We start from the raw sequence: 23,073 nt of genomic DNA, 5'->3' as shown, positions 1-23,073 counted from the left end.
AATATGTAGATAACTTTCTAAAACCTCAAATTGGGTACTGAAGAGATCTTGAGACATTTTTCTCTTTGATCTGATCAAATGTGATGTAAATTAAATTTTTATTCAAGCAATGAAAAATTTGTGTTAATATAATTATTATTCCCTTCAGTAAAATGTATTCTACATAATTTTTTTAAATATTTTTTTTACACATCTTGAGAAGGCAGATAAAAAATGCAGAAATCTTTTACGACTTTCCCGCCAGGCATATCTTAAGTTTCGCTAGGATTCCGTATTTTCAGTAGTGTAAAATTTTATAAGTAATGCGTATGTATTCTTTATTCTATATAACTTTGTTCCTAAATCATTAAGCCATACATTGACCAGTTAGATTGATGTAAGTGTAAATATTTATTAAAAGACATTATGTGTTATGTTGTAGTTTATAAATATGTCAAATGTAAGGGAAAACTATTTTTAATAACAAATCAATCATACGTATTGTAACTTTGCCTTGCACAAAAATGTAATTATTGTTTTATCCAAACTCATTGACATTTTTATGTAATATCATATCATTGCTAAAAACTGTAATCATATCATATCACACATCACACATAATTAATATGCTATAGATAAAAATATATACATTTAAAATAAAGTGGGTGCTCGAATGACGTGTTCATATTACCGGAAGGGTGCTCGGATTGCTATTATTAATTAATTTAGCTAGATACCTGTGCAAAGTTCTGCTTATACTATCTGTGCTTGCATTAGCAAAAATGAGATTTAGTGAATTTAAATTTTGAAAAAAAACGGCACATTTTTTAAATATGTTAACTTTATCAAGGATGAATACAATACAAGCTTACATTGAGTTCCTTTTTTGTAAATCATGATTATAGCTAGAAGAATAAATAATTTTTATCTATTTGAAAGAATTCATGTAAATTAGTGTGAATTATTACTTACAACATTTAAAAAAATAATTCTTTACTTCTAAAATGTTTAAATGCAAAGTACATTTAATAATACATACTACGGTATTATCCAAGTTTTATTTTTAAAAAAATATGTTAAAGTATATTTATATATAAGTTAAAGTAGTAGTAGGTACCTACTAGTTTCATTGCCTTTTTATAGATAATTAATTTATGAATTGCTTTTGTAATTTGTACACGTGTATTTGCTGTATTGTATTTAATTGTATATAAATAAAGTATTTTGAATAGAAATTGCGTTTTATTTAACATTTATTTTTTGTATTACTGTTTAAAAAAAATTCTAAAGGAATAATTAAAATTGTCGCAAAGAAACAATTAATTTTCAAAGTCTAACACTGTGGTTTTACAGAATATTAAATTTGTGAGGTAAAAGGCAAAATAATTTTTTTGTAACTGAAAATGACTGGAGTCTGGAGTCTGGAACTTGCTTCCTAATTAAGTGTAATAATTAATCTGTGTTCCTCGACGAGTACAATTTTCAAACTATAAAAACGCGCGCGGTCTGCACTCTCCAACAATATCTTCGCCTACCAGCAGGTGAGATTGTAGCAAAGAGTATAATGTATATGATTGTAGTCAAACGATAGTAACTAATACTTAATCTGTGTCAAACGATTCCCAATTGTTTATAACAAGAAAGCAAGAAGACTTTCCACAAGTTTTCCACCACGTAATTTTTATCGAGTCTTTTGATCACAGCTTTTGATAGTCATAAATTGGAACGTAATACGTCACAATTTGTTTGTAAATAACTAAAATAATTCATTGTCACTTTGAGTTGTCAATGTCGTTGTTATTAATATTGTGAATTGTCAAGCAAAACAGCTGTTAAGAGCAGCAGTGATATCAAAACATTAAGGAAAATGAATAAATTCTGTTTAACGCCATGAGTATTTGATTCAGTTTATTGTAAGGTTTAATTTATAAAAATGGCGGTTTACGCGGCACATTTGACACGAACGCTGCAAGGGACTCCGTCGGTGTTTGAAGTAGCAGCTCAAGAAGCTTTGGGAGCTACAGTGAAGCCAGCTTTGCGAAAACTTATCGAGGTAACCTGGTGCACATGTTATTGATAAATTTATAAGTGGCATCTTGCTCCGGTTGAGTTGGAAGTTGGGAGTTGGGACAAACTCTGAAAAAAATTTGAACTTTGCCACTCAGGAATTCTATACCCACTTGCTTGCTGATAGAGTTGTTAAAATATTCAGATTTAAGTTTATAATAACAAAGTACCTAGACATTCGAAAAGTTACTCTTGACATTGTTTGGTTTAAAAAAGCATAGGTACATATAACGAAAGCTAATGTTAATCTTAAACATAATTTTAAATAATTTCTAAAACTTAAACCATTTGCGTAATACATAATATTTTATATTATGTTTATATATAAGATAATTCTAAAACACAAACATTATATTTCAGTATGTAGCATCAGTGTACCCAAACAAATGTGGCTGGTGCGAGAAATGGTATGATGAGCTGTATCTACTCTTTGACTGTTGCCTGCAGTACCACTACCTTAAGCACTATGGTAAGAAATTTGAACTTAAATAATCAAAAATGTGTGTAATGTGTATATAATGTAAAAGTTATGTTTGTGTTTCTGTGTACAGAGCATGATATATTTTTTAATTTGTTAGGCTTATTGTCATATTATCATGTATCAAACGAAATAATACAACTATAAAAAAACTATAGCTTTTATGTTATTTCTCTCTAACTACAATATTTTAATTATCATTTTTGCAAAGCATGTATTTTAAGATTACATATTTAAATTTACTACTTACTCCTGTAAAAGTCTCTTATTTTTTATTTCAAGTGATCATGACAAATTCCATTATTTTTGATAGAATATAATTATTATGTATCTCAGTTCCATAATACACGGGTACCATCATAAGGAAAGTACCCGGTCCTTTGGAAGGCTTACGTGGGGACACGGATCCAACACGCAGAGGCCCTTTCGAGAACTTTACTGTGTTGTGGGAAACCAGCCGCAGCCTGCCCATGACTGCACTATAGAGATACAGCCCTGGGCAGTCCGCGGCCGATGTAGGACTATTGCAAGATAAGGAAACAAAATAAACTGGGCTATGGAAGGGGATGTTAATGGACCGGAATTAAGGACTATGGAAGACTATGGCACCTGCCTTTCTACTAAGATATAGCAAAAAATTGTTGGCAGGTGGTGACTCGCCCTCTCACTGTATGGGCCCCCGAAATAAGTCGCTGCAATAGTGCGACAAGGGGGCAACATATTGTGAGCAGCTAAGGGTGGAGAGGCGTCCCTGGACTTTAAACTACGATCACGCGCTCCCTGAGGGTCCAGCATCACGTGCCCACTCGCCACTTACGCTTCGCATCCACCCTTCGAGCTAAAAGCTCTCGCGACTCCACTCTGGCCGGCCGGTTAAGGCAAGCCAGAGGTGGGGGTCCTGTCCTCGTCAGGCTTCACTCCGACCGGCCGGTGAAGGCAAGCCGGAGATGAAGACAGGGGCCTCCCCCGGGAGCGCTCGGTTCCCGCGGGGTCGCTACTCCCCGACACCCCGCCACAAGGTGTCCTGCGGGTTGACTGACTGCACGGGTGAAATATCTATTGTCACGTAGACCATAGATATTTCAACCGTGGGCGATGGGGTCGTCACATCCCTACGCCCTAATTATTATTATTATTGCTGCACAATAATAACATCACAGAATAACTTCCAGCTGCGTCATTCTCCGAATCATTTTACGGTCTGATGCGTTCCCCTATATCACCGAGCTCCGAGTTCAACCTGGGCTCCCGTCTTCCTGACACCCTGGAGAAGGGATCCCTGGCCCTGCTGGTGGTGCTGCCATACCTGAGGGATAAGCTGGAGAAGGTGGTGGATAGGTGGCGGGAGGATCTGGAGGATGGCAGGTTGGGGAAGGTAAGAAATCCTACTATCCTACTAATATTATAAATGTGAAAGTTTGTGAAGACGGATGTGTGTGTGTGTATGTTTGTTATTATTTTTACGCAAATACTACTGAACCAATTATAATGAAATTTAGCACACATTCAATATAGATGGTAACTTGGATTAACACATATGATAAGTTTTATCCCGGGAACAGGAACTATTTGGGTCTTTCTTTGAAAACGCAAGCGAAGCCACGGGCGGAAAGCTAGTATTATATATTTCGTTGTGACTACGATTTGCGTGCAATCTAATCTAAGTATGTTAGTTAATATATTTGAACAAATTTGAATGAATTCTGATATGGAGTAGGCGAAAACTTAGAGATCTGCTCACCAATTACTTTTTATTTGTGTTGTAAATGTTGTTTTATGTAGTAAGTAGTAAATTTATTTCTTTTGTGCATGTATTGGGCACTTGCACTGATTAAATCTAAACGGCTAAAGCTATTTGAATGACATTTTTTGTGTAGCTTCAATTGAATCGAAAATAGTTAAAATATTGACATTTAAAAAGCGAGTGAAGTGACGGATAACATTGAGTTTAAAAAAAATGGGTATCATTTAAGCTATCACCAATTTAATTAGTTTTGTGTTCCTTAAATAATAGGGTTTGTCCTCAAAATAGTAGATCTGTCACCAAAATGTAGTCACCAAACAATGCAAAATCAGTTCCACATTAAATCACCTAAAATCCTGAGATATAAGGTCTAGTACCAAATAAATGTTTTTGTATGTATTATAATAGGTGTGTTCTAATAAGTATTTAAGCAAACTAATTTAAAGAGATCACCAATAAATCATATTATGTTACTAAAAGTTAAAATAATCAATATTTATTCTTAAAAATAATAACCACGGAATAATCAGCTCTGGTTTAATAGCTGGCTAATGGTTAGCATAATTGTATATAAAACACTTAATTAAAGTTAAAATAATCAATATTTATTGTTAAAAAACAATAATCACTGAATAATCAGCGCTGGTTTGGAAGGGCGCCCCCTTTTTCTTTTCTGGCCGATAAGCACATTTTTTGCTTCTGGTGGGGGGTTGGTCAGCTTTAATCTGTATGGCTAATCCGATAATATGTTTGCACATGTCAATTTTTAAAGAGCGCCAATTTGTCTCCGCCCCTTTGATCATTTTTTCATTTAAATTATAAATTGATGTATTAAATTGGTAACGAATACTATTAATTTAATATCTGAACGAAATAAAATGTTACTACTGTATTGGTGACAAAATATCAAATAAAAAGGAGTCGCAGTCAGGGATCGATAATCGATTTATTTGGTGACAGATCTACCATTCTGAGCACAGAGCTATTATTTAAGTAATAAAACTGTTATTATAAGAACGAAGTTTATATTCATGTAATGCAATATTATTTTATTGGTTATCGATTTCTTATTTTACACACATATTAACATTAATTTGTTAATTCACACCTGGGAACAATTTTTGTTTATCTGAGAACGAAAATATTTCGTGGTGATAGATCTATTTATTAGGTGATACAACTTGATGACAAATATAAATTTTTTGTGATAGAAAATATAGTTCCCAAAAAAAAATTACTACACATATTTTTACAGCGCAAGTTTGTAAGCGTTTTCAATTACCATATATTTTATAGCTACTTATATTGGTACTTTAACAAACATAACCGATAATCATTTTTTTTATATTTTACTATTTTGTTTATTTCACAGAGTAAATCGGACCGTCTCCGCAAAGCAGCGATCCACATATACTCCACAGTCCACCTGATCTCCAGCATCTCCCGGCTGGCAGTGCTGGCCCGCTACCTCACCGGAGGCAGTTCCCCCAACCTGGAGCTGCTGGTCCTGGGCCTGACCCTGACCAGTGCCCCTCCACCCCCCGAGGAGGATACCTGGGGGGAGCTGTTCAGGAATCTGGTGAATGGACGGTTTGGGTCAGTGTTAGAATAATAAATATTATTTTTTAACGAAAAACTAAAGTTTTTCAGTTGATCAGGAAGTGGTAAAAATTTAAATGGTTCTTCAATCGGAAAACAGTAGCTTTCAAATAAAAAAGGATCATCTAAATCGGTTCGGATTAAATAAATTATTGTAATATGTTAAAGGCAACACAAGCGAAGCTGTAAGCAAAGCCAAGATAATAAATATTATGTCAAATAGATACTTACACAATTCGCGATAAAATTCTACTTGTTCATTTTGATGCTTTTTAAAGTCTGTTTTAAGTCATGGGAATAAGGTGGATTTTATTTACAAGTATAGGATTAAGTCGTAAAAAATATTGTTTTTTTATTACACGGTTTAGGTATAGGTAATGTTTGCTTCTTTCGATTGAAATTTTATAAACACACTTGGCGACAGTTTTAGTATGTTGTGTTTACTTATCAGAAGTGCGTAGATACTTAATAATTGTAATATCGTAATATACAGAGCTGTCCTATCGTCCGCGTCGGTGTACATCGGTCAATAGTATTTATAGTTTTGCATATTATACTAATGATGTAAAATATGTGTACCTGTTGGTGAACCTGAAGAAAATAAATAAATACCTCTAAAACTTAGAGGTATTTATTTATTTAGAGTCTAAATACTCAGCGTAAGAGCTTCTGTTAAAATGTGTAAATTTTTATTTTATTTATTTTGGTCTACCAACGTTTGTTTACATTACATATAGATAGGGAGGCGAGGTAGCTAAATGGCGTAATTAAACGGCGCCGTCGAGACTTATCAAAATCGATAGATAAAATAATTTCGAAAAGAAAAGCTTCTATGGTAAAAACCATTTTAGAGGTGGGTTTGGCGTGTACGGATTTTCAAAAATGTAAAAAAAAATAGTTACTTGGGCATTCTCGAGCGCGTCAGATATTCATACTACGTATGCCCCAAGTGCCTCTGATAACAACGGTATACTAATCTGCCGGTTTGCGTGGTGGGGCTAGGCATATTAATTCGTCAAAAATGCACAAAAAAAAATTTACTCGAGCGCGTCAGATTTTCGGAAGGGGTGTTAAGTAGGCCCCAAGGAAGCTCCCCTTAAAAAAACTGCCGATTTCGGCGTGACGATAAGTTACGATGAATTTTTGAAAATGTAGAAAAAAAAAGTCCTTTTGAAATACTCGAGCGCGTCAGATTTTCATAGGGGAGGTTTATCTCGGTCTCCTGAAAGCATATTTTCTTAATCTGACAAAAATGTTGGTGGGTTCTCTTAATCTGACCGAAAAAGGTTTGAGAGTTTCTTTTTTTTAATCATCGTTATTTCATATCAATTTTTCTTAACACCCTCAGTTTTCGAGATATACTCAAAAAACCGGGAGTTTGAGTTTTTATGATGCTTCAAGTAAAAAAAAATTAAACTTTGGACAAAAATGAAAAGAGACCTTTTTTTGTAAAATAAAATTACTTTTTTTGTTTATTTAAACTTTTTTTTTTGAAAAAGTAAAGTTCGCGACTTATATGCTGCAACGCGTTTTTCGGAAGACGAAATGGCTCCTCCAGACTTCCGGTCATGCGGAAACCGGCAGATTTTGTGTTTTAAGTAAGTTTTAGATTATATTCTTCAAAATAAAAATAAAAAAAATCGCGCTCGAGAATGCCGGGTTAACGTTTTTTTTTTACAAGTTCGCGACCCTATAACTCGGCGGCGTCAAGGACTTATGGTCAGATTAATTAAATTTAGTCTTAAAACACTAAAATCAACCCCCAATATCTTAATCTGACGCGCTCGAGTATTTCAGACTATCGATTTTTTTTTACTAATCTGATCGTCTATCCTAGGCGTGCGTCACTACATATAGAGCTAAATAGTGAAAAAGTTTGTTCTATTAGGTCTAAGGTATCTCTCATATCTTAAACTGCCACGCTCGAGTATTGCAGAAAATTCCCCTCTTCGCCTCCCTATCTAATATAAAACATCAAAATACAAACTCAAAACTCAAACTCAAACATTTATTTATTCAATTAGACTACTATTTAGTAGCACTTTCGAATCGTCATTACATAAGTATTTTTAACATTTACCACCGATTCGGAAAGCAGTATCTATGGAGAAGAATCGGCAAGAAACTCCATAGTTGCTCTTTTAAAATCATGTCAATATTACATAATATGTAACTTATATCTAACTTATACATAATATATCATAATATGCCAAAGAACTGTCCTGTGGTTTTTACGCGACAACCCTCCATGGGTCTTTATCGTCCATATATTCCTGAATACTGTAGTACGCTCTCTGAACTAGTACATTTTTTATATAAGTTTTAAATTTAGAATTACTAAACTCTTTAATATTGAGAGGAATTCTATTGTATAAGCGTATACCTTGACCCATAAATGAATTTTTAACTTTAGCTAATCGGAAAAATGGCATTTCAATTCTATTCCTGTTCCTTGTGCCATAATCGTGTCTATCTCCTACTCTTGTGTGTAAGTCGGCGTTTTTGTGAACATGCAAAATATTATTAAATATATACTGTGATGGTACAGTAAGGATACCAGTATTCTTAAAATGATCTCTTAGTGAGACTCTTACACATACATAAGATCAATGTAAAAAAACACTTATAGGTAAACACAGCATGCGAAATATAAGTTTTAAAGTACCTATACAAGCACACCAAACAATTTTATTAGTGAAAAAAAAAGGAAAACCAATGATTGTTTGTATATAATGTACTTAATCTATCCTATTCCTTAAAAAGTGAATTAAATGTTTTGCGGAGCTTGTTGGGGGAATCTACAAATATATCAAACATCTGACTGTAGTCATTTACAGTTCTACCACAGAATACATAATAGTAGCTAAACGCTACAGAACGGACACTCTCCGCCTCCCGCCAAAATTAAACACTTACCTCACCCCGCACGATCAGACATGTTATGGTACCCATTTCCCCGCAAGGACGATACCAACGACGTCTTTAGACGAAACGCAACGAAGATTGACAACATTAATCAAATTGATTTAAAGCAATTTTATTATTTTGGATTTGTGATTATCGTTTTTCGTAGAAAATGGTTAGATATTGTGCTGTTTACGGATGTATTTCATCAGAAAAACGCGAATTTTTTTTTACGCTAGTCACAAATGTGCCAACCATAAAGAGTTTACACACACATTTGCAGTCTCTACAGTGTGACTGTCAAAACTATAATTTTGTATGGAGTGTCCGGGGTGTGGTTCTACAATAAATTATTTATAAGAATGAAATAATAGTGATATAGTATTTACTAAAGATTATAATATTTTTATAGCTTTGCTGACCTTTTTGCCACCATTGCTACTTTTTGTCCCGTTTGTTAGATAATTAAGATTTATATTTTTTTAAATAAAACGGTTTGTAATATATCCCCAGGAGCGCATCGCTAACGTTCCCGCTGTTCTGCCGCTTGGTGTCGGGTGGTGCTGCGTGGGGCGCGTGGCTGGTGCAGCTGCTGCGGTGGTTGGACGCCAGCCCCACTGTCGCCGCCGGCTTGCCCGCACCACCACCACCCACGGTCATTATACTGTCCCACTATATTATTGTACTAGCTTCCGCCCACGACTTCGTACGTGCATCCCCGTTTTTCCCCGTTCCCGCAAGAGTTTCGGGAAATCCTTTCTTAGGGGACGCCTACGTTATGACATCTACCTGCATGCCAAATTTCAGCCCGATACGTCCAGTGGTTTGGGCTGTGCGTTGATAGATCACTATATCAGTCACCTTTGAGTTTTATATATATAGATTCTACGACTGGTTGCAGAGCTTGACCGACCGTCAGTGCGTACGTCATATGTATGGAAATACGCGTGCGTATGGTCGGTCTAGCTATGAACGGTTTTATGAATTTCCATACATATGACAAGCGCGACTGACGTACGCACTGATGGTCGGTCAAGCTCTGCAACCGGCCTACTAGTATATTTTGTGGAAAATATACAATATGCGTTTGAGAGGGAATCTATTTTTATTATATTATATGTTCACTTATCCTATCATGCTAATATTTTTAAATACGAAAAATTATGAGAATGTATGTGTGGTGTATATTTGTTACTCTAGAAAATATTATGTTTGTTTGTTACTCGTTCACATGAAACAACTGAACCGATTTTCTTGACGAATAATGTAAAAAGAATAGGGATGTAAGTATGTTTTTTGCCTTTTTTACGCAAAAACTACTCTAATCCTTTATGATTTTGATAATATTTGGTAATAATTATTTACATATTGCGGTACAACTTTTAATTTGTATTAACTTAATTAATCAAAACAATTAAATACTAAGAAAAATACGATTTATCGTATTCATGATTCATTTATGAAATATGTATAGTGCATTCGAATGTCAGGTAATTCGGAAAATTATTAATACCACTTCAGAATTTTATTTTATTATGAGTGTCGTGAAGGTATCGCATAAAAAGAAACGATTTTGATAATAATTCATGTTTATTAAATAAATCACTAGTTACGTGTTAATATTGTAAGAAATAACACGCGAAGCCGGGTTAAATATTAGTTTGAATGTAATAAGAATGTACTGCGATTCTACACAGCTACAAAAGCTAGATAACAAATCGCAGCAAGTCAACGACTATTAGTAAAGTGTAGGTAGTTGGACACAACGTCCGAGCCCCCCCCCCCCCCCCCCCGGCACGATTCGTACGAACGCGCCACGAGACAAAGGAAAGCGGCAATTTATAGTATTCGACAGCTAAGCATGTTCAGACATAAAATAATGACAACTACATTGACAACTATTCATCCACAAAAATATTAAATTAAAAGTTACGTCTAACAATATAATATTTTTGCATTTACCCCATCATTAGGGATTATTCTAAAAAATATTACCAATTACCATTTAGGTAGTTAAAATGATCTTTATTAATAATCGTTAATTGCAGCGTGACGAGCGAGCAGTGCGCTACACGAACAAGTGCCCGCTGTGCCTGCACACGTGGAAGGTGCCCACCGTGCTGCCCGTCTCCGGGTGAGCGTCATTTGTGTACTAGCTGTGCCCTGCGGTTTCACCCGCAGTGCTCCACTCCTTGGTCTTAGCGTGATGGTATATTATAGCCTTCCTCGATGGGCTATCTAACACAGAAATAATTTTTCAAATCGGACCAGTAGTTCCTGATTAACGCGTTTAAACAAACAAACGAACAAACTCTTCAGCTTTATAATAGTAGTATAGATTTTCCTCACCAAACCATATAATATTATTTACATGGGGCTTAATAACCCCGGGTTATGAATAAACCGGTCTCGTCAAAGTCAAAACGTAATTTATTTTTATAAGCTTCTATCAGTAAATATAATTATCTATATAAGTATTTACTTAATATGTTTATCAGCCATCTGGTTTCCATAACACAAGCGAAAGCTTAGTATGGGATCAGATCGTGCCGTGTGTGAAAATTGTCCTAAACTATTTATTTTGTTTATAATCACTGCATCTGTAGCAGAGCATATACAGTAAATTAACAAAACGCAGTTATTAGAACACTTGGCTTTTTAAATTTGACTCCAAACTGAAGCATTGTGATGGGAGAGTTCCTTACAAAAGTGAACCGAAGCAAATTTCGTTCAATTCAACTATCGTACAATAATTATAAAACATAAATGGACAAATAAATTTATTTCATTTCAATTCAATTTCCGTAAATGCCAATGTACTTACAAATTTATTACAAAATTCTCATATCAAAGTGTTTATTACTAAACTCTTCCGACACGACTTGACCGATTTTTGCTCAATTTGATCTGATATTTGTTGGTATCAGAATAAATGGATAAACTATTGTTACACCTCTAGATGATTTAATTAGCCGAGTCAAACAATTTAGAACAATTTATAAATAACAAGCTTTCCACCCGCGGCATCGCTCGCGCAATCAAAAAAAACCCGCATAGTTCCCGTTCCCGTGGGATTTCCGGGATAAAACCTATCCTATGTCCTTTCTCGGGTATCAAAATATCTCTATACCAAATTTCATGCAAATTGGTTCAGTACCTAGTTAAGGCGTGATTAAGTAACAGACAGACAGACAGAGTTACTTTCGCATTTATAATATTAGTATGGATTAATATTAATCTGTTTGCAGCTACATATTCTGCTACACATGTATATCCCGACATCTCCGCACTACGGGCACGTGCCCGGTCAGCTGCCTGCCCGCCTCACACAGAGCTCTCGTTAGACTCTATATAGACGTGTAGATTGATTTACACTGGCTGTGGAAAAATGTCTACACGTCTGGGGCAGATCTATAACGTCTCTACAGGTCCACATGTCTCTACATGTCCACACGTCTCGACATGTTCCACCTACACGTTCAGAGCGCATATATAATATAAATAGATGTGTACTGTGTAGACTGTAGGGAATGCACTACATACTCGCTATTTACCATTTTAGCACAGTCGATTTTCACATTGACCGGCCAGAACTAATGTATACTCACGACTGAAGTACACCAACAATCAAGGCATATCGTTTTCACAACATTTGTATGGAGATAAGCTACTGCTAGCTTCCTTATACTGTGGTATATCGTATAACACATCAATATTGCTTTTCAATGTCAACATGTCAACATGTCATCATTGTAACATGTCAACATCTTCTGTAATTTTTTACAAAATGTTTGTGCAAAAGAAATACTATTTGTATAGCAATATGTATAAAATTTTACTTTATAAATATTCCCTAGCTTTCTACACGTCTGGTTCTATTGTATTTATAATTAAAATAAAATATAAAATATGGATGAAAAATTTAATTTAATTAAAAAAGAACTGTTATCAACTGTTTCTGATAAGATACTGTCGCCTTTGTACTTTTGCTCTTGAAAAGTTGTTATACGGTAAAATGTATGTCTCAAATTGTTCTTACATTAGTTACAATATAAAAAGATATACCTTTATATAAATTGTTTATAAATGCAATTATAGTAAAATTAAAAAAGTTTAATTTCGAATATTCATTGACTTTCGTTTTATTTGTTTGAGGAGTTTTTGGAAAATTCGCAAACGTGTATTATGTAAATAAGACGGGATTTGGCCGTTGGCGACAATTGTGCCTGAATGTAACTATATAGCAATAATTATATTAAAATGTTAATAGAATATATAATTAATTTTAATTCGTAGTTGGTAAGTGCTCGGGCTGTGGTAAATTAATAATGTTAGTGGTTGTCAAAGTTTATATTTTGTATGTACAGATTTATAAAGATGTTTTATATGCAATAAATATATTATTTAATTATGCGTGTTTTATTAAAACTTCATCCTTTTCTTAAGTCGATGACAACTTTAATTTCCGTAAGATGTTTCTTACGGTGCATTTACATCAAACGAATACCTAGAGCTAGAGCTAAAGCAAGAATATTCTTGTGATCTTTTAGTGTAAACGAAAACTCGCAGTGTTGTTCAGTATTAGAACATTGCATACAATCTTTTCGAACGCACTAAGAACAATGAAAGAATGCTCTACGCCTTTTTACACTAAAATAATTTGACATAGTGGGGTTAAAATGAACACTCGCTCGTTTCATGTAAATGCACCGTAAGCTTAACTTTCTCTACGACATATAAATCTTTACTTGGTAATAATTAATATACTATACCGACACCGAAGATTGATGCACATACATTACAATTTTGTTTTATTTTAGAAAGTCATAATATGAACTAAGAAAGGAAAATAAAAAAGCAATTTTATAGGCAATTTTATTTGATATATAGAACACAAATATACAAATTACAAATCCGTTACAAAAATATTAAACAATTGATATTAAAAACACTTATTACTCTGTTTACGTTCCATACTTAACAACTAATCTACCTACATGAGTAAAAAATCTCCGAATATTCTACATTTCCATGAGTAAGTAATTGTTTTCGCATCATTTCCATTGATATAACTGAAAAAGGTGTAGATAGTTATCAACACAACTTTCGATCTTAAAAAAACGGTACCTACACTCTAACGACCACACGAGTAGGCTGCTTTTCTACCAATAATGTGCGAGGGTGTGTTATGTAGTGATAAATGTGTTTGTAAATAACCAATAGTATCGCTTCACGCTAAACGCTTTAAACTTCAAACTAAATTCAACAACAATTGGTTCTTTACAAACACATTTTTCGCATAATATTATTGGTGGTAATTTTGGTAAAGCACCCTTAGATGTCAAAGAGAGATGGCATTATTCAACTTTCGTAAACGAATGACAACTAAAATGTGACTAAACTAGCCACATTTCGACTTGCCATTCCCGGAGCGTTAGCCTATCTACACCTTTTCACTTATAATATTGATCGTCCACATTACAAATACTCAATATCATTAGTTAAAACTCCAGACAGATATATATGTACAATCTGTCGACCATTTTGTGCAACCAAGGCCACGCGGGGGTGTTTCCCGCGCAAGAGCAGGGGCCGCGGGGGGGAACTCAGGTCCGCGGGGGGGAGGGAGCTGATGTATTCGCGAAGCTCTTCGCGAGTGTTGAACTTTTTGTCCGCGTATGCGAATTTAGCGTCGTCAATGTCGTGGATTTCCCAGGGTGCTGATGTTTCGAAGTAGCCGCCTTCACCCTGAAAAAAGAAATGATGTTAGCGAATGCACATTTTAAATTCAAGTAGAATGTTATTAAGATCACATTTAATTAATCCTATACAAACACAAATGACAAAGTATTAACTTAGTAAGCAATGTTGTAAATATTTATTGGAATTCAATGGAAATTCGCTTTATATAGGTAACTACGGGTAGGTATTCATTTTAAATAAAAAAATTCGCTTTATTATTTCATGGGCACACAATCGTCTTCATAACATTCTACGCTAACCTTATCATTATCATTAACATACTATAACAATATTATTGTAACTAGTAAGTACTTAGAGGTATTCATGAACATACAAAACAAAAAAGATGTTAGACCATGGATTCCTTTGGTGAGAATCTTTGTTTTTTTTTTATTAAAATTACAATTACAAATAATTAAATTATCTAAACCACTGAACAAAACCTCACCTCAGCATTAGAAATCGCATAATGATTCCCCCGTTTAGCGGTAACAACAGAGACGATGGCGCCACTCTTGTCCACGATGGGCGAGCCCGCCACGTACACGTTGGCCGACTCGAAGGTTGGCGCGCATCGCCACAGCGCGAGATGGCCGTCGCTGGAGACGAGGAGGATACGTTTGCTACGGTTCAGGAATACCTGAAGAATTAACGAATAAAGAAGTGAGAGCATTTCGATTGGTTTGGTAGCATTATTAGATTAACATGGAAATCATACCACTTCTGACTTAAATTCCATACATAAGATCTGATTTATTAGTTTTAAATATTTTTTATTTGAAGTAAAACTTATGTTTTAAAGCCCCATAATTTGAAAACATTACGAGTTTTAAAACAGTTGTAACTACGTGTTACTGTTAAAGTGTTAAAGATTTATATTACGATTATTTTCTATCTAATGTAAAAAGTACATAAATATTCAAATTTACATAAAAAGGGCATAATTAAAAGCCATTACCTTCTCAGCGGTGTCAGCATCGAGCCGCACATAGGCCAGCTCACCAAGCGGGGCCAGCACGTCGTCTGTAAACACGTCGCAGTAGTGGTGCGTAGTCTGCGCGCGCTCGGCTATCTGCAATTTATATTGTTAATATTTATCTTACATGTTCAGTTTTATATTTATGAATTAAATTTTGCATAACTAACGATAAGTTTGTTGTAGGTACTCTTTGTTTCTTTTCTGTTTGTTGACATCTTTCATGGTCGACATTAGCTAGGTAAGCTAATTTTATTTATTTATTTATTTATTTAAACAACTAGATTACAGCGATCCATTAATGTTAGTACGTGACTTAAAAAGCTAATGTTAGTAGGTAGATATTAAAGTACTATCATCAGTTCACGGGGCACCCTATGCGTAAACCTGTCGCTTTGAATGGACAAGTCTACGCACAAAGTGTCCCATGAAAGATGACATATATCTCTCCGAGATTACCATCAAGAGACTGTTGCGACTGCGCCGCACTCTATCGAATGTAGACGCTGTTTTTTTGCGTATTATCGCCCAGAAATCGTCAGTATGCGCATTAGCGAACATTCCAGACGCACTGCAGTAGCGAGGCAGTCCCAACAGCATTCTAAACGTATTATTGTACATGACACGTAAGACATTAAGCGATCTATCAGTATAGTCAAACCATAGACTACCCGTGTAGAAATTCTGGCAGTAGGCTTTAAAAAGCGTGATTTTCACTGGATTACTACAACGGGCAAATCTACGGGCCAACATATTACTTCGGATCGCCAATGCCCTACGCTCACGTTCGATATCTACATTATCTTTGAGGTCATCAGTAAGCATGTGTCCGAGGTACTTAAACTCTTTAACTCTTTCAACTGTAATCGCGTTAAGAGATATCTCAGACGTACATTTCCTATGCTTACCAACGTCCCCAAAAACAATGCATTTACATTTAGCCACATTATAACGCAAACCGTGAGCAGCGACATATGTCTCACAGACTTTGAGCATCTCAGTAATGGCGCTTGCAGTCGGAGCCAGCAATACCATATCATCGGCATAGCTTATGTTGTTACAACTTATACCTCCGATCCGGCAACCAACTCGCATATTGCTGAGTTCGACAACAAGGCCATTTACGTAAAGATTGAACAATTTAGGCGACGACAGCCCCCCTTGTCTTACACCACATTCTAACACATACGATTCGGAAAAAGCGTTAGACCATTTTACAATATTACGTTGGTTGGCATACCAATACTTAAAGATATTAAGAATGCTAACTGGTAAACCCCTACCCTCCAGCTTATTCCATAAAACATCGTACGACACGAGGTCAAACGCCCTGGAAAGGTCTAGAAAACAAGCGTACACTGGTGTTTTACGCTTGGTATAGTATTGTACAGTATGCTTCAAGCTTAAGATTGCACTTTCAGTGGAAAGTCCAGGTCGAAAACCAAACTGTGCATCGTGTAAGTCCAAAAAATTGTTTAATCTCGCATCAAGCACACTGTCCAATACCTTAGCCAAAATCGTAGCGAGAGATATGGGGCGATAATTTCCTATGTCGGAGATGTCACCTGTTTTATTTTTTAAAATAGGTACAACGATTGTTTTCATGAGATCTGCTGGCAGATAGGAGTGCCTTATACATAATGTGTAAAACATCGAGAGTAGCTTAGGCAGATGACAACCCGCGTATTTTAAATGCTCGATACTGAGCCCGTCATGACCTGGAGACTTACCTCTGCTCATATTCTTAATAATTGACTTAATTTCATTTGAAGATATAATATAAAACAGAGGTTCATCTCCACGCCCTCCAGACCCCGCATCCACTACTGTATTAGGTGGTCCGAGAGGTGATTTCACTGTAAAATGATCCTTGAACATCATAGCGATTTCTCTTGGATCATTCTTCCCACCCACACTCACAGGTAGACCCGGCCTAGCATCAAGTTTTCGAGTAGATTTCCAAAATTGTATAAAATTTTTAGAAGCTTGGTGTTCGGCTAATATATCCATCCTAATTTGGTCTTGATTATCTTGGCACCACTTCAAACGACTTTTAAATTTTTTTCGAGTAGTGCACATTTGATCATAGATAATCCCCGACTGTGGACGCCGGTGTGATAACCACAACCTATAGCTAAGCCTGGCCTCCCGGTGAGCATTCCTCACATGTTTATTCCACCCACATAATTTTTTTGGCCTATGGGTACGCGTTGGCTGAGGTTCTGGATGAGATAAAATTGCAGATTCAGATAAACTATGAACAAGATGCCTTTATGATTTTGGTGATTGATTAAACGCGCTAAATAATTGTCGGATTCAAACTTAACTAGATAATTACACATTCCAGTGAGGTAAAAATTACACTTATTTAACTGTGTAGTTTTGCGACTATAGTCTCTACTATCTGTCAGCGAATATCATCAAATTAGGTGCAGCTATAAATTCAATTTTGTAACCATTATATTGTATTGTATCACCTCACCTCTTCAGGACTACAGCAGTGTATGGCCATGGTGGTCCCACTCCTGGCGCACCGCCGGCCACCGCGCTCGGCCACCTCCGCCGGGATGGACAGCTGCTCCACCAGCCCCTTGTACTGCTCGTTCAGAACTGTTCTGCTGGACATCTTCTGTGAATAAAATTTGTTTAAATGGTTTTGTGTTCTTTACTTCAGAAATTGTCAAATATATTCCTATGTCGTAAACATAATATGCTTTAAAGTGTATCTTTTAGATATCATTACATACCTATACAATTACACATTATATAAATACACTAGCTGCTCCGCGCGGTTTCACCCCCGTAGCTCCACTCCTGTTGGCCGTAGCGTGATGTTATATAACCTATACCCTTAGCCTATCCTAACCTAACCTATAACCTTAACCTTCCTCGATAAATGGGCTATCAAACATCGAAAGAACTTTTCAAATCGGACCAGTAGTTCCCGAGATTAGCGCGTTCAAACAAACAAACAAACTCTTCAGCTTTATAATATTAGTATAGATAGGTAGATAATATATTTTCAATCGACTTCAACAAAGTACTCAATTTTACTCCTTTTTTTGGTTTGTTATCTCGTAACTTTCGACTGGGCGATTTTGCTGATTTTTTATTTTTTTATTTGAAAGCAAACTTTTGCTGGTCTCATTTAAATTTTGTGCAGTTCTGACAATTTGAAGACTTTAGTTTTTTGTTATATAAAATAACTAGCTTACCGCCCGCGGCTTCGCCCGCTTTCTCTAAAACGATTTGAGAATTAAACTATCCTATCTCTCAAGTTGGATCGAACTGCACATGATGTGCGAATTTTATTATAATCGGATAAGTGGTTTAGGAGTCCATTGAGGACAAACATTGTGACACGAGATTTATAGCTTACTAGCGGTCCGCCCCGGCTTCGCCCGTGGTACATATTTCGCAATAAAAAGTAGCCTATGTCCTTTCTCGGGTATCAAAATATCTCCATACCAAATTTCATGCAAATTGGTTCAGTAGTTTAGGCGTGATTGAGTAACAGACAGACAGACAGACAGAGTTACTTTCGCATTTATAATATTAGGTAGTATGGATAATATAGCTTTACATGTACATATTAAAATTTTTAATTATCAATATTTTCTATCTACTTCATAATTATTAATATTCCATACTAATTGATATGGCTGGGTACCTAACGTTTATTTCAAATTGATTCCAAAATAACCACATCCGAATAGAAGTAAAGATAGTGAAGTGACTATAACCGCGTTACAAATGAAAAATATTGAGTGAATTAAATGTTTGTTTGCATTACACATCAGTTTGGTAAAGTCATAAAATATTTTAATTGTGCGGTTAGTTGCAATCACACTCCGATGACACAATATCTTTGTGTACACTAAACTACAGTACCTACCACCCTACCTATACTTCCTAAGTATTACCTTAACACAAGTACCTACTGCATAAGTGTCGCTATTCGCACGAATGTAATTAAACTGCAGAGATAATAAAGTTTGACATAAGTACTTAGGCATTCAAATTCTAATAAACCATTAAAAAAGTAAGCCTCTCTCATCTTCTTCAAATAAATTTACAGACAGCTATAGATAACCTTAATTCTGAATACGGTTCTTATATCCACGACGCACCTAGATCATACATGTTTATCTCATTCGGCTATAGGTAACTAGTTACGATAATAAAGATGATGTTTGATTTTCCAAATTTTATAGTTTAGGATATTATTTCTTCAGTCCATTACTGATAAATGTGTGAAATGTTTTTAGATAGGTAGGTAGGTATTATTAATTATATGTATTACAACTTTTATTTTTAATATTTAAGCTACATTTTAATGACAATGAGAAAAGCAATTCATTTAAAACATAATATACTAGCGGTCCGCCCCGGCTTCGCCCGTGGTACATATTAACGTTTTCTCTACATAAGAACCATCCTCGTACTTCAAGGAATATAATAAAAAAAGAATTATCGAAATCGGTTCAGCCGTTCTCGAGTTATGGAATTACAACGAAAAGTGGCATTGATTTTTATATATTAGATAAGTACCTAATTATGAACCTACATTAAATATTTTATTTTTAAATAAAATATTTAATGTATTAAATATATTATTTTTAAATAAAATATTTAATGTAAGTAAATAAATTATGTATTAAAAATGAAATTTTACTTCACCACCATGCAAATGATAAGAGTAATTGATCGAATGCCAATAACCTGTTAAGCTAATAATAATAATTTGTTTACGATAATGAATTGATAAAATTCAAACGATACAAATTCCAGTTGTATATTTTTCCATAGGTATGTTATAATGGTCGCGGAAGAATTCCAACCAATACCCGCGGCCCGACGGAACACAGTGGGGTTAGTCCACGGTTAGGTAGTCGGTAAGAATCCGACATAACCCACGGCCCACGGCTCCTTCCCCGGGGGCCGTGGGTATCTTTGGAAGATTTCCCCATTAAAAAAAGGTATGTTATAATGGAAAAATGTATATGAATTAATACTCACTCTAGTAATAAAATTTGGTGTGAGTGTGAAATTATTTGTTAGATATATTTTCAGGCTAAAACATATTAGTATTACAATTCACAATAATTATTACAAATAATTGATAGCAAAAAACAACTTCACAGTGCGTTTGTAAGACAGAAAACTTAGAGCATTAAATTTAATGCTAGGTATATATGGCAGAAAATCATCTAGAACATTTTATTTATATTTTGCTATCCATATTTTATTCTTGCTATAAAATACCTACCTATCTTTAAGACTACATAAGTTAGGTAGGTGCTAACGATGTACTTATTTACTTGTCTTGGGAAATGTAAATTTGAAAATAGGTACTTAGGTAACAACCTAACTAGGTAGTTTTAGTCTATCCATTTCAAAAGTTTTTCTCTCTAAAATTTCTTCTCTGTAAAATTTCAATCTCCTGGAGATCAGTCCGTTGAGAAAAAAAAGAAAAATACTTACCTACACGAAATTTGATTCAATCTAGAGCCTACGGAATTTGCGATAACTCGTAAAAAATATTACTAGGTACAATCATAAATCTCTTACGTAAACATTGTTTACCTCTATGTTAATTCCATTATCCATAATTCATTCATACGCAATGCATTGTTAACATTATTATTCCTAAATTGTTTATGGAAACAATAAACAAATATTTTATATATTTATTTAAAATTTAAAACTGGGCAATACAACAGAAAAAGGCGAAAGACGGGGGTTCGAATCCCGTATCAAGAATTGTTTCTATTCTATAAAAAAATTAATTTATATTTCACTTGAGTGCTATAAAACTAAAGAGGTATTAAATAAGCAATACTTACGTTGGTTTTTTGATTGTATATTTATACCTAGTTAGTTAGGTACCTAAGTATCTGTGTAGGTATTAGTGAATAATTGTTAATACTTACAATATATCTCGAATTGATACAATAAAATGCGTGTTTCACAATACAATAGCTCACAACACACTAATTTTACCTGGAGATAAGATATCAGCTTGATATAAATTTATGTCGTCAAAATATTTGACGACCAACATAAACTACGTCTCTTGTGTAAAGTACATGCGTACAAATAGCTATTACTTAGATGATTCTAAATTCTAATCACAAAATGGAGTTTATTCAATATATAATTTAAATACACGCGTATCTTACTCTAGACTCTATTATAATTTGACAAAGTGGAAATACTATAAGTGCTTCGCCCAGGCTTCGTACGTTGGAATAGAATAGTGGGGAGTATACCCACAGCCCCGCAATCTGTTTTATAAATACCTATACAGTTACACAACTAAACACGATTTTTATTTTTATTAAATACCTACGATTTTAAATATGGTACCTAGGTACATGTTGTAATAATTAGTGTTGAGAGTTGAGATTTCATAATAAATTGTTCAGAAAATGCAGTCGCCTCGCCGCGCCGGTTAATACCGGTCTACTTAATCTAAGGCGCTTTCCGTTTAGACCTAAAGTCCTGCAGTTAGAAAAACATCATGTACCTACCTAAGAAACAAACAATTTAAGTATTTCATTTTCATGTAGTTATCTAGTTACTTACTAACATTTCAGCAACAATTATTATTACATAAACATAGTTATACAGTAACCACACATCTTTATATCAGATTTTGAGGCGATCTGAGTCGGCGTATACTTAGGTACATCATTTACAAAATAGCTCATTTCATATGGGGATAACGTACTTCTTACCAATATTATAAGTGTGAAAGTATGTTATAGTACAGGTACTCTTTCACGGCATAACGACTGAACGGATTTTGATAATACATAGTTGGCAGTGATTTATAAGAATAACATAATAACAGGGAACAAGAGTAGGCAGAGTAGTCGCTCTGCGTAGGTATATAAATCCAGACAAATTAAGCTACATATTATTATAGGTACCTAGGTACTTTCTATATTTTTTTTTCTTTAAAAAAATCTATACCTATCTACTTAATATTATAAAGCTGAAGAGTTTGTTTGTTTGTTTGAACGCGCTAACTACTAGTCCGATTTGATAAATTCTTTCGGAGTTAGGCCCCGTTTCCACCTGCAAGTAAACTTCTGCAAGAACTGTCCGACAGTCTGTCTGACAGCAGCTTGCATGTGTAAACTATGTTGCAAGTTCTGTTGCGACAGTTTGTCAAGCGCTTCTTGCGAGAAGTTGCGACAGCATGTGTAAACATGACTGCGTCTACTCGCGACAGTTCTCGCAGCTTATCGGTCTAGTTCCGTATATCTCGCAGCAAGCTGCAAGTATCGCCCACATGGCTTTTGATTTTTGTTTATTTGAAATTAATGAGTCGTGAATGCTCTTGTGAAGAATGAAGAAACTATAAAGTCAATAGGATTATATGAGATCTTAAGATGGAATAATGTGATTATTTTTTGAAAATGAAGTGAAATGAAAATTTATTTGTTGAGTTGTGGTTACAAAGTTTTTATAATAAATTTCATGTCCGCACAATTCACCAACAAATTGGCATACAATATATTTATATTATGCTTATCTAATTTTATAATTTAACTAAGTTATTATTTAAACAATATA

At 34.8% G+C, this 23,073-nt stretch overlaps 2 protein-coding genes across 4 annotated transcripts; one reads left to right on the top strand and one right to left on the bottom strand.

Moving 5' to 3' along the window:
- Window positions 1–1,795: 1,795 nt before the first annotated feature.
- On the top strand, window positions 1,796–13,180 carry LOC123700150 (peroxisome assembly protein 12). Its single transcript, XM_045647282.1, has 7 exons — window positions 1,796–2,032; window positions 2,407–2,515; window positions 3,697–3,899; window positions 5,641–5,864; window positions 9,285–9,426; window positions 10,820–10,905; window positions 12,020–13,180. The coding sequence occupies exons 1-7, from the start codon at window positions 1,913–1,915 to the stop codon at window positions 12,132–12,134; spliced, it is 999 nt and encodes a 332-aa protein (XP_045503238.1). The 5' UTR covers window positions 1,796–1,912; the 3' UTR covers window positions 12,135–13,180.
- Window positions 13,181–13,648: 468 nt separating this feature from the next.
- Window positions 13,649–21,721, bottom strand: LOC123700515 (poxin-like). Of its 3 annotated transcripts, none has more exons than XM_045647748.1 (5): window positions 21,423–21,721; window positions 17,972–18,118; window positions 15,472–15,585; window positions 14,962–15,153; window positions 13,649–14,519 (listed from the first exon to the last, which is right to left on the bottom strand). In XM_045647748.1, exons 2-5 carry the CDS (start codon window positions 18,113–18,115, stop codon window positions 14,250–14,252), a joined length of 720 nt encoding a protein of 239 aa, XP_045503704.1. In that variant the 5' UTR covers window positions 18,116–18,118; window positions 21,423–21,721; the 3' UTR covers window positions 13,649–14,249. The 3 variants fall into 3 exon arrangements, with proteins under 3 accessions (XP_045503704.1, XP_045503705.1, XP_045503706.1); XM_045647749.1 differs by having other exon boundaries at window positions 21,493–21,721; XM_045647750.1 differs by lacking the exon at window positions 21,423–21,721 and adding an exon at window positions 21,336–21,384.
- Between the last annotated feature and the right edge of the window lie 1,352 nt (window positions 21,722–23,073).

Source organism: Colias croceus, chromosome 19 (genome assembly GCF_905220415.1).
Source record: "Colias croceus chromosome 19, ilColCroc2.1".
Classification (NCBI taxonomy): Eukaryota; Metazoa; Arthropoda; class Insecta; order Lepidoptera; family Pieridae; genus Colias; species Colias croceus.
This window is presented reverse-complemented; position numbering and strand designations above follow the sequence as displayed.

Bases quoted from the DNA above. Each gene is read 5' to 3' on its own strand.
- LOC123700515 (XM_045647748.1), bottom strand. From the start codon at position 18,115: ATGTCCAGCAGAACAGTTCTGAACGAGCAGTACAAGGGGCTGGTGGAG. The intron at 15,154-15,471 runs GTAATGGCTTTT...TTAATTCTTCAG, and splicing joins ATGCTGACACCGCTGAGAAG to GTATTCCTGAACCGTAGCAA. The intron at 14,520-14,961 runs GTGAGGTTTTGT...TTCTTTTTTCAG, and splicing joins ATGCGATTTCTAATGCTGAG to GGTGAAGGCGGCTACTTCGA.
- LOC123700150 (XM_045647282.1), top strand. From the start codon at position 1,913: ATGGCGGTTTACGCGGCACATTTGACACGAACGCTGCAAGGGACTCCG. The intron at 2,033-2,406 runs GTAACCTGGTGC...ATTATATTTCAG, and splicing joins CTTTGCGAAAACTTATCGAG to TATGTAGCATCAGTGTACCC. The intron at 3,900-5,640 runs GTAAGAAATCCT...TTTATTTCACAG, and splicing joins AGGATGGCAGGTTGGGGAAG to AGTAAATCGGACCGTCTCCG.